Below are 12,576 nucleotides of genomic sequence, written 5' to 3'. Positions count from 1 at the left end.
CCATTGTGGGGCCTGAACTGTAGGCCTGGGTGCTGTCCCTCAGCTCTTCAGCTGAGTAGCACTCTACCACTTGAACCATAGCACCACTTTCTGGCTTTTTCAGCTTATGTGGTGCTGAGGAATCGAACCCAGGGCCTCATACATGCAAGGCAAGCACTCTACCACTGAGCCACCTTTACAACCCTGGTTTCTATTACAACATCTAAGCTCTTAGAACACTCATGGTCTCTCCTACTCTGAACTGGATTTCTACTACATGTAGGCCTTTATGTTTGTTTCTATTTAACATTACTGAATTGGCTTTATAGGCTATTTTCAAGGATAATATAGCTCTGCTCTCTGTTGCTTTCAATAACCATTCTCTGAAAACTTAGTAAATCTGCTTCAACCCAAACCAGACCAATAAGAGAGCACTGCTGTCAAATAATACTGGATGTCCTCAGCCCTGTGGTGACACAGTATCCTCCCCATAGGAAAATTTGTATTCTTTTACTTGAAGATGGTCTGGTTCACCATATCAGTCTACAAAGGTACTTAAAAATTATCCAATTATCTCATTACTGTTAGAAAAAAAAAAGGCTAGGAAGTGGAGCTATAACTCAAGTGGTAGAATGTCTGCCTTGGGCGAAAATCCCAAGCCAGATGGTGAGGCCCTGAGTAGTTTAAGCCCCAGTTCTGGTACACAAAAAAAGAAAAATTACATATTAACTATTCTAAAATCAAAGCAATGGGTTTTTAGTGGGTATTTCCTTATACAATCCATTACTATTACATACTATAGTTCTGCATTCTGTTTGTAAGAATGTACTTGGGTGATGAGTTTAACTTGGTGGGAGGACCCCCAGATATTACACTGGGTGAGATGTGCTATGGATGGTCTGATGGCTTGTAGCTGTCATCTGGTTTTTAATAGCTGAGGATATAGTGAGTTACATTTTGTTTTTGCAGTACTGGGAGTCGAACCCAGAGACTTGCACATGCTAAACAAGCACTGTGCCTCTGAGCTACTCTCCTCTAGCCTGCTTTAATGTTTTTTCCTATTGGTATTATGGTCTCACTTTTAAGGAATAAATTATAGTGTTTTGATTTGTCGGTGTCAGAAAATCCTCAAAATTCTTTTCTAAGGAGAACCTCAATTTTCCCTTGGTACATTTCCTTTGAGTCACCTTTGACAAGAGATAATGCCATTCTAGCCAAGTTCCAGCATATTCAGGTTCCCTACTTTTCATAAGCTGGCCAAGCTCTGAATCTTCCCTTGCCATTTCAAGCTAATTCTTACTCATTCACAGTTACAATTCTACAACAGAATGATCTAAGTTCCAGGCGGGCAGAGTTCTTTTTGTTTCGTTTCTGATGTTTGTAAACTGCCAGGAGTGGTGCTATGCCTGTGATCCCAGCACCTGGAAGGCAGAGACAGGAAGATCTTAAGTGCAAGGCCAGCCCAGGCAACATACCAGAATTCTGTCCTAAAAAAAAGGAGAGAAGAAAGAAAAGAATCAACAAACTACTCCCTGGACCACACATTAAGTGTTCTTCCTACTTCTCTGGAAAGCAGAAATTGAACAGGTAAGAGCCACTGTATTACCTTTTATATTTAAATGAGTATAGGTATACATGGAAACTTACCAAGTTTTCATTTTCAAGAAAGTAAATGAATCCTTCCTCCCTTAAGAATAAAACTGCATCTCACCTACTAATTAGAATATTTTCTAGAAAAAAGAGTAAGTGGACAAGTGGAGTGAACTGATCCTTGCCTGAGGGGCACTGATGCTATTCAGCTTTCAGGTGGCCTTCAGGCCACTTCCCTGCTAAACCTCCCCAGCTTCTACATTTACGGCACAGTGCTCTAGACATCCTTGGGCTCAGCTTTGCCTTCAGAGCACACATACAACAGTCTGCTAGCACTGTTTACTTTTTAGAAGTGGTAGGAGCATTTGAATTCAGGTCCCATTTGAGCCACACCTGAAGTCCTCTTTTAGAATTAGTTATTTTTCAGATCATGGCTTGCCCTTAAAATTGGGGCTAGCCTCAACCCCAATGCTCCTATACTTATGTGTCTTTCCTACCTAGATGTGAAATTGTTTGTTTTAAACTATAGGGCTGGCAACCACAGGCCCCCACTGCTTCTTCCAAGTCTTAATTTCTACTGGCAGTTACTCAATTATTTAATGATGGGTTTATTTAATAAATGGGAAAACAAAGCTGTATTATAAGCACTGTTTCAGGAATGATCAACAACTAGTTGCTTACTTTCAGAAGCTCAGTTATAGTGGATTATCAAGAGAAAATTATCTATTCTTCTAAACCTTCCTCTAAATTAAATCAGACTGGCAAGGTCTTGAACCTACATTAAGCAATACTGCTAACATCAGCGATTAGAATTTACTCTACTGAAATATGCTTCAGGGAAGTTGTAAGCCCTAGCCCTAAGGAATCAATCACTTTTATTACAAAGTTAATGTTCAGCACATAGTCACTTCTCTAAGAGAATGTGTGACAGGTTATCCTTTCTCGGTTCTATTTTGGTTCAAATAATTTGTTTTAATTTCATGAGCACAGTAATTGTTTCCTCTCCTGTTAGTTATTCAGTAATCTTGTATTGTTTTATTTTTTGAGATTAAACCTCAGTATGTTGTCCAGGCTGGCTTGGTCCTTGCTCAGCTCAGGCTGCCTAGAACTCACAAGTCTTCAGCCTCTCAGCTTCCTGAGTGTTGAGATAACACATACGTGTCACAGTGCCTGGCTCTGCCTCGCAGCCTTCTGAGTACTGGGATTGCATGTGTCACCACGCCTAGTTCTACTCAGTAATCTTAAAATTGTGAGCTGCCTATATCAAGTCTGATGTGCACTTTTGTCTACTAATATTCCAGTCTCCACCTTACTCAGTTCATTACTTCTCCTGTTCACCTTTGCTCCTTATTTTTTAAATAATCTTGTTTGTACATCTATCATGATTGTGACTTATAAATACACCTTCTTTTTGACTGTGATTGATCTTTGTGAATTCTTACTGTTCTCTGTTAGGTACTCCTATTTGTTCAAGGAACTGGGACCTTGGAGAAACCCCTTTAGTCTCTTTGCTTTCTTTTTTTGGGGGGTGGGGGTCTGATTGCGGGGCCTGAACTCTGGGCCTGGGTGCTGTCCCTCAGCTCTTCAGCTCAGGCTAGCGCTCTACCACTTGAGCCACAGCACCACTTCCAGCTTTTTTCTTATGTGGTGCTGAGGAATCGAACCCAGGGCCTCATGCATGCAAAGCAAGTGCTCTACCACTGAGCCACCTTCCCAGCCCATCTCCTTGCTTTCTTAAAGGAGAATGAAACAGTACCAATTTCATCAGGTTAGTTATGAATATTGTGACATGCACAGAACTATGCCCAGACACCCGGCTGCTAAGCAATAGCTATTATCATCGTTATTACTGACTCACTGATCAAAATAACTAGTAAAAGAAATGCTTCAACCTTTCATCTTTGACATAGACCTAACAACTAATGCTATGGTTTACTCTATTTCTAGAATCTGCCAACTGACTTATTAAAAATAAGGATAACAGGAAGAAGGGTGAACAAATGAAATCATGGTATGCAGCATACACTGTTGAAAATGACCTATGTAACTTGTGAGCAGGGATGGGAGGGGAAAATGGGAAAAGTGAAAGAGGTAACACTGATCAAAGGAAGAAATGTACTCATTACCGGACTTATAGAATAGTAACTCCTCTGTATAACACCTTAATAACAATAAAATTATTGTAAAATAAATAAGGATAACATTCTTCTACTGGCTAAAGAACGTAAAGTGCCTGTTTATATAAACAAAACAGGCATCATAAATGAATCCAATCTCAAAGATATCTTAGAATTAAAGGTGGCTTCATGAAAATTGGACGACAAAGGACAAAAAAGAAATTTTTAAAAACTACATTTAAAAATCTACTAAAAGTTTTACTCGTAAAATTTTCAGGTATCTATTTTAAATGTTCCAAGCAGTTTTTATATTTAATTTTAAAATCCTTTTAAAAATAAAGCTTCCACAACAGCCAAGAAATAACAGTCATAACAAAGACGTACAACAAAAAAGAAAAAGATCAAGATATGGAAAAAGAAGAGCAAGGCTCAGTTCTGGCTTTACCACTTCCTGGGTATTGACTCTGGGCAAACCACTTACCCTTAAGTTCTATGAAGTCATTACAGTGAGTTTCATTCATTACAGTTTTGTTAATTTTCAATTCTTACAACAAAAATTAGGATCAAAGGCAACTAGCATACCCTGCAGTTAGGAAAAATCAAAGAAATGTAAAAAAAATCTTTATAAACTAACAAATATTATCATAAAGAAGGTAAGAACTCTAATAAACCATTTGCATTATAACTACAGTATACTCTATCCTCATTTTATCTTCTGGCCTTAATATTATTTGCCTATCAATAAAAAAATCTCACTTTCAAACAATAAATGCAATTTAAACTCTATTAAAAATCTAGTCACACAGGGTCACTTTGGGGTAGAAAACAGCAAGACAGCCATATGGATCTTTGTTTCCTAAGACTAGCTTCTATGTAATAATCTATGTCCAAAACGCCAATGAAGTGAATTGAATATGGCCTTTTGGTACCCGGGTTCCAAGTTGGTTTGCTTTCTGAAGTGTAGCAGTGTATGGCATCCATTTGCTCACCTAATGGGCACAGATAGTCACACTACACACCTTCTCTACAGACTGCTTGGGAAGTGGGGGAGGAGGTCTCTGCATTACAGTATTTACGTTTGACTAGAAGTTTGCTTAGAACTAAAATGACCCACTGTATCAGCATACTAGTATCAGGACCATGTGAGAGAGGGAGTGATGGGGAGAAGGGAAAGAGCTAATTAACCACTCCAGGATAAATATTAATAAAATCTACCCTTTTCTGCGATTTTTTTCTTAACTGTCACATGTAGCCACCCTTCACGAACAGCGTCCACACGCCATCTCTTTGCTCACAGCTGTTGCTCTACCACATGAGCCAGTCAGTCCAAGGACGACATCACTGAATCCATTCTAATAACAAGAAATAGGTGATCGTCAACATTTTTACAAACTAGCTGATCTCATCTCTAGCTGGGACTCCCAGAAATCTGTCTACTCAGTTTGCACCAAATGAACCTAACTTCACTCCCCAACGCCTAGCACTGTTTATCAAACTTGCCACTACCGTGCCTACATTCCACCAACTTTCAACGACGTTCCAGTAAGTTTCTCTTGCACAGGCAATCAATCAGTCCACTTTAGAGGGAAAGTTTTGTTTTTCTCTTTAAAAAAAAAGCATACAGAAGCAGCTCAAGAAAGAAGACACAAGAGTGACACCAGCAAGACTGCGACGGCCTCGGTCCCTGGAGGCAAACGTCACAATAACATTTAGTAGAAAAGGGCTTTGAAATGTGTCCCGGGGGCAAATGGAGACTTCGTCCTGTAAATATATATAAATATATGTGTGTGTATATATATATATATTTTTTTTTTTCCTGCTGTCATCCATCTAGCAAATTCCTTAGTGGGCAACTATATAATTGCAGAGCTCCTCATTCAGAACTCAAGTCCAAACTTGAGCAGACTACTTATGTCCCGGTGCTGTTTTAAGCCCCCGTCCCCCTCCCCCGTGTTTGATTCAGTTTGGACTCTTTCGGAGGGGGGGAAGAAGGGAGGCATGCCAAAAGATCGGAGTTCAGTGACAATCGCCGCCTTCAGGGGGAGCAGCCTGGAGCTGCTGGAAAGGAGCCCGCAGGCCCAGGGCAGTGTTGGGGTCCCCCCCGGGGGGGGGGCACGCCCGGGGAGGGGACTCCTTTCCCGCCAGGCGAGCGCTCAGTCGGAGCGCGCCGCCGAGCCGCGCACGCGCACGCGCGAGGCGGGCGGCCGATCGCACCTGAGGACGCGAGGCGGCTCCGCTCCCAGTCGGAGGTCGAGTTCCCCGACGCCCCCAAGTCCCGGGACAGGCGGCTGGACGCGTCCCCGGGCGGGGCCGGCGAGTCCCCATCGCGGAGGGCGGCCGCGCCCTCGTCCCCCGCGGCCTCCAGCAGCCGCACGGCGCTCCCCGGGGCGCCCCTCCGCGGCCCGGCCCAGGCGATGCGCGGCAGCAGCGGCTCCCGTTCCTCGTCGTCCTCCTCCTCCCGGCCGCCCGCCGACGTCCGCCGGCCCGGCTCGCAGAACTCCGCCATGGAGACTCCCCCCTACGCCGCCCGCGCTCAGGCCGGATCAGAGCGGCCAGGTAGACCGTTCCGGACTCCGCATCTCGGAGGAAGAGGAGCAGCCGGGCCGCCCGGACGCCACCTCACCACGCTCACAGGCCGGCCAGTCGCCCGCCCCGCGCGCTTGCCACACCCGCGGCCGGCTGTGCCCCGCCCCTCGGTCGACCTGGTGCTGGACTCGCGCATGCGCATAAGAGTTCAGACGCCGGGGGGAGGGGGAAATGGAGACCCAGGGGCGGGGCTTTGGGTTGGGCGGGGCTCCGGGTTGGGCGGGGCGGAGTCACAAGGGGCGGGGCAGCCATCTGCTCCCTGAGCAGGTAGAAGCCCTGCTAGGGTGGACGCTTTTCTCAGGGTTCCTCATTGGTGCCTCGACCTAAGTCTTCTAATTTGAACTCAGGGCATTGTCTCTGAGCTCTTTTGCTCAAGGCTAGAGCTCTACCACTTTGAGCCACAGCGACACTTCCAGTTTTCTGGAGGAGATGAGTCTCACAGTTTTTCCTCCTTGGGCTAGCTTTGAACTGTGATCCTCAGATCTCAGCCATGAGCCACCAGTGTCCTGCTTCAGACATTATTAAGAGTGGTAGTTTGTATTTCCTTTTTTTCCTAACTCACCTACCTAGAGGTTTTATTACTGTTTAAAATCTTTTTACTGAGCCACCTTTTGCATCCATTTCCTGTTCCTTAATTCACTGCTTTTTTGCTCTTCATTATTTGGGGTTTGAGTTCTTTTTCTTTTTTTGATAGCTTGGAGAAGATTGAGGACCTTTCTATATTTATGTATTTATAAATACATGTAAAGCTATGAGTTGCCCTCTCTGCACTGCTTTAGCTGCCTTCTGTTTTTGATAAATTGTGCTTTCATTTTCACTCACCTGAAAAGAAATTTTAATTTCTGTTATGATTCTTGTGACCCTTGTTTTTTAATGTCTTGTTAATTTCCAAATATTTAGAAACTTCTAGTGAATGTTACTTCTGCTTTTTTTTTAATTAAAAAAATTTTTTTTGTCAGTTGTGGGGCCTGAACTCTGGGCCTGGGCTGTATCCTTCAGCTCTTCAGCTCAAGGCTAGCGCTCTACCACTTGAGCCACAGCGCCACTTCCGGCTTTTAGGAATCGAACCCAGGGCCTCATGCATGTGAGGCAAACCCTCTACAACTGAGCCACCTTTCTAGCCTACTTCTGCTTTTTTTGTTGCATACAAAGATACTTCTTATAAAATGTATTAAGCCTTATTTGATAGCCCAGCATGTTATATAACTCGGTATTTCATGTGCACTTTGAAAGAACATGTATTTTCAGTTATGTGTTGATACCTAGTAATTCATTCTATAAACATCAATCCAGTTAAGTATTACTATGTTATTTGGATTATCTGTATCCTTATGGATTTTTTGTGCAATTTATTACGAAGATAAGACTATTATAATTGTACTTGTTAGTGTGGATTTATCTATTCTTTAATGATTCTTTGCTTCATGTATTTCAAAGTTGTGTCAATAGGTACATAAACAGAGTTTTTTATGTCCTTAATGGTCTTATAATTCCTTATAATTTTACCTTCTTAAAATGTATTAACTGCTATTCCTTGGCTTTTTTAATACCCTTGTCTTGGAGTTTATTTTGTCTAGTACTTAATCATTTTACTCTTCTTTGGCTTGCTGTTTGTTTTAGACAAGTTGTTTTTCACCCTTTGAAACCAATTTGTGTCTTTATATGTAATGATTTATATATAGATATATTGATATTTGTGTATATCCATAGCTCTAAATGTATTTATGTACTAATTTATAAAATCATTTATAATGTATGATATGTACATGAGAGGATTCCAGTGCTATAACTTCTTTTTGGGGGGGGGGAGGTCCGGTTGTGGGGCCTGAATTCTAGGCCTGGGCGCTGTCCATCAGCTCTTCAGCTCAAGGCTAGCGCTCTACCACTTGAGCCACAGCGCCACTTCTGGCTTTTTTCTTTTTGCTTATGTGGTGCTGAGGAATCGAACCCAGGGCTTCAGGCATGCAAGGCAAGCTCTCTACCACTGAGCCACCTTCCCAGCCCCAACTTCTTTGAACAAACTTATAGTTTAACAAAATGAATACCAGGAAGCTGAAACATGTTTTTTTTTTCCCCTGAGTAGAGGCGGGAGGGGCAGATGAGTGGGAAGAGGAAAGGTGGGAGGGGGGGAGAGTCCAACATGATAATCTCTAGCTTTTAACTGGAATTGTTAGACCATTTACATTTAATGTAATGATGTGATTCGAGTTTGCAATTTTTCTTCCATGTACTTAAAATCCTTTTTTCTCTGCTTCTTTTCTGTATTCTTTAATGTTAAGCAAATATTTCTGGTTTCTACTTCCATGGGTTTTTCCTTGAGCTTCTTGATCTGTAGATTTTTTTCCCAAAAAATTGAGGGACTATTTTAATATTTCTCTCAAATGTTTTTTTCTCTCCCATTCTTTTTGGAATTCCTATTATATGTATGCTAGATTCTCTTTTTTCATTGTTGTTGGTTGTAAGACTTGAACTCAGGACTTGACAACTGTCTCTGAGCTTTTTCGCTCAAGGTTAGCACCCTACCACTTTGAGCCACAGCTCCATGTCCAGTTTTCTGATGATTAATTGGAGATGAGTCTCATGGACTTTTCTGCTGATGCTGGCTTCAAATTGTGATCCTCAATCTCAAACTTCAGAGTAGTTAGGATTACACATGTGAGCCACCAGTGCCTGGCTTACTAGATTCTTATATGTTATTCCTATGGTCATTAGGTCTATACCTACCTATATACTTTCTCAATTATTTTTAGTTTCTGTTCTTCAGATTCTGTAATTTGTCCTAGTCTACTTTATGGTCATTGATCTCTTGATTACTTCCAACCTGCTCTTAAATTCACTCAGTGAACTTTTCATTTCAAAGCATGTACTTTTTAGCTCTAGAAGGGAAACTGGGAGAAAGTAACAGAAGGGGTGACATTGTCTAAAAAAGAAGTGTACTCATTACCTGATTTATGAAATTGTAACCTCTCTCTACAATACCTCAATAATAACAATAAAGTTATATTTTTTAAATTGCTGTTTCTATGCTTAAAACTGCCATCTGTTAATTTGTTATGTTGATATACTTCCTCCTTCACTCCCTGAATATATGTATAATGACTATAAATGTCTCACATCTCAGTTATATTTGAGTCAGTTTCTATCTATTGCTTTTTCTCTTGACTATGTATTAAACTTATTTGGCTTTTCTATGAGTTTTCTATTGTATCCTGAATATCATGGTGTCATATTCTAGAGCCACTAAATTCTCTTATCATTTTCTCCTGAGCTTTGATTTGTTCTAACAGGTAGTTTACTTGAGTAGAGAGAGTCAAATCACACCTCAAATTTCCAACAATTTCCAACTGCTGCTTTTCCTGGACTCTGCCATTTCCTCCATGTAGCAGCAGCTCAGAAGTCAAGCAAGGATTTAGGTAGAGGGTAAATGCACATCAGGAGGCTCTTTACATTCCTGAATTTGTCCTTTTCAGGACTTCTCTTCTGATTTTTCAGCTGCGATGAGATACCTGGGCTCTATCTTCTGATACCTTAAGCAAGTGAGAGTAGCTTTCTGATTGGGTTCCAGCTACCTTCCACAGTGCAGACTAGGAAGTGCCAGAGGCAAAATGTGTATACAGAAATTTCACTCACATTTTTACATCCTTTGCAGAGTAATCATCCCTCCCATTTCTGCCGGCCTGATTTTGATTGTTTCCTGGTGTCTTCAAGTAACTGTTTTTATATTTTATTCAACATTTATGATTTTTATCCATAAGGGGTTAGTACAACATAATGTCCTAAGACATGTTTTATTACAAATGCATCTCTTAGTAAAATGAATAGTGCCCTGTTTTCTCAGTTCGTGAGTTAGTAGAAAAATATCACTTATATCAAGATGAGACAGAATTCAACATCAATTCTATTCACAGTTTTGTTTTTTTATAGACAAATACTGAGAAAATCTATCCAAATAAATAGATGGATAATGGAAACATTTAGTAAAGGCAACAATTCTCAAATCTTTTATCTTCTTCCAAAATACATGCTAAAAAAATTCACAGTGCTTTAGCATCGAAAATTATTTTTTATGTTCAGACACCTCGTTTGGGGCCTTCTCTTGTTTGACTCATTTGCTTTCTTGTTTTCTAGGGTGTTTACTAAAATGGCTTTAAAATGACATATCAAAAACAATAACAACAAAAGACTTACCAAACTATTAAGAATTATACCACAGCTCTTCTTTTTCAAAGCACCTTATTTTTAACTTGGAGCTGAGAAAATAGAAATATTAACATTTTTATAGACCTTTTGCTGATAATCATGTTTTTTATTTTCAAAAATGTTTCTATCATGAGCTTCCAGTGTATATTTTTGTCAAAACTTGGAATAGCAAATTTGTCTTATTCAGGGTGTGAGTATTTATAAGTTAATGGGCAATGCCAAACTTCATTATCAAACTAATCAATCCAAGCAGACTTCTTATAGTTCACATAAACATTTACAATACCTCACAGGTAGGGATGTAGTAAAGCACTTGTGCTTTACCACTTACCACATGTAAGGCCCTGAATTTGATTCTTGGCACAGAAATGAATACATATACATTCACAAATACATATACTGTCAGTAGATACATATATACACACACATATACATATACTGTCAGTGTCACAATTTTGAATTCTAAGTTCCTACCTTCAGTAATTCTTGATACTTTAGAAGTACATAGAAGCACATTTTTAAATAGAGGTCAGGTTTAGAAGCCCTTGACTGAAGTTGTCATTAATCCTACAACCTCATCCTACAATGCATATGAATTCTGAACACTCCAACACAGGCCTCAATATACTGTATCCAACTTTATCATTACACCTCAAAGAATTCTCCTTTAACAAGAAAATACAAGAAATACTGTTGTTACTGTAGAAGGCTTTTCCAACATCTATACTTTTTTTCTTTTATTTATTTCTCTTTTCCTTTCCTTTTCTCTTATTTCTTTATGTTTTCTTTTTTGCCTATACCAGGATTTGAACTAAACTGCACATTTGCTCAGTTTTCTTGTTCTGCTTGTTTATGACTGGTGCTCTACCACTTGAACTTTGCCTCCAACCTGACATTTTGCTGCTTACTTGGAGATGAAAGACTTTTCTACCCAGACTGCTTCTAGCTTTTCTGGATCTTAGTCTTCTGAGTAGTAAGGGTTCTAGGTGTGAACCACCAGTTCCTGTCGATATCTGTTTCTAATTCAACATTTGTTTGCACACATGTCTGAAGAAAGAACCATTGGTAGATTCAAGATGGGTGTTCTCTTGTATTGCCGTTCAGTCCTGGCATTAGTCATCCAGAATTATCATAGGCTCACAAGTTAAAGGTGGAGACTTCCTGCCAGACCATCCCCGCTTCAGATGCTTACCACCCTAGCAGATCCCTTTTGCCTGTTGGGGGAGTAAGTGTATGCTTGCCAAAAGTTTTATAAACACATAAATCAGCAAGTAAAAGTGTATCAAAAGAGTTTCATAAAGAAATACTATGGGGAAACTATTACCCTACAATTTTCCTTTGGTAATATTGATATTCACTCCTCAAATATTAACAAGACAACCTGTGTTGGAAGTTTTGAGACTACCCACAATATTGATGAACCAACAGGAAGGCTCACCATGCTCAGCGTATAGTCTATTCAAACCTATGACTTATTACTGTAGTGCAAGATTCAAAGTAATTCAGCAAAGAGGAAAGTCACTGAGGCAAAAAATGGAGGAATCGAAGAGCCAGCTCCCAAGAGTCCATTCCACTTGGCTGTGGTAGCACACTTCTGTAATTCCAGCACTCAGGAGGTGAAGGCAGGAAGATGGCATCTTATTCTCAGATGAGATGTCCCCCACCAAGCCTCAAGGTAGCAGAGGTTCCCTAACTGCAAAACAAGCCTAAGACTTCACAACAAAGAGGATATAAAGACAATGGCTTCATGCAGGTGATCAAACTGATGCCACTGCATGCAGAAAAAGACCATGATTCCAAATTTCTGACAACAAAAACTCTTGGTTGAAAATCCACATTCAAAATTTAAACTATCTCATGCTGAATGTGTTCCATTAACTCTTGGGTGGTGGCTTGAACTCAAGACCAGTGCTATATAACTTGAGCCACAGACCGACTTCCACCTTTGTAGTGGTTAATTGGATAGTCTCATGGACTTTTCTGCCCATTGAACCTCAATTGTTAGATCTCTGCCTCCGTAGAACATATGATTACAGGCATGAACCACCAGCGCCTGGCTTCTTCATTTAAGATGTCTTGAAAATGCTTTGAACTTCATGAGCCT

The 12,576-nt window shown here is 40.6% G+C and overlaps 1 protein-coding gene across 3 annotated transcripts in view; it reads right to left on the bottom strand.

Moving 5' to 3' along the window:
* Window positions 1-6,343, bottom strand: part of Pi4k2b (phosphatidylinositol 4-kinase type 2 beta) — a 36,039-nt gene extending 29,696 nt beyond the window's left edge. For all 3 annotated transcript variants that reach the window (XM_042674788.1, XM_042674790.1, XM_042674789.1), the window contains exon 1: window positions 5,901-6,343. In XM_042674788.1, the coding sequence (XP_042530722.1) occupies window positions 5,901-6,192 (292 nt within the window). In that variant the 5' untranslated portion in view covers window positions 6,193-6,343. The remainder of the gene's footprint in view (window positions 1-5,900) is intronic.
* Between the last annotated feature and the right edge of the window lie 6,233 nt (window positions 6,344-12,576).

The sequence above is a fragment of the Dipodomys spectabilis genome, unplaced genomic scaffold (assembly GCF_019054845.1).
Source record: "Dipodomys spectabilis isolate Male_0828 unplaced genomic scaffold, ASM1905484v1 ptg000021l, whole genome shotgun sequence".
In the NCBI taxonomy this organism is placed as follows: Eukaryota; Metazoa; Chordata; class Mammalia; order Rodentia; family Heteromyidae; genus Dipodomys; species Dipodomys spectabilis.
The sequence above is the reverse complement of the archived record's forward strand: the minus strand, read 5'-3'. Positions and strand labels throughout refer to the sequence as shown.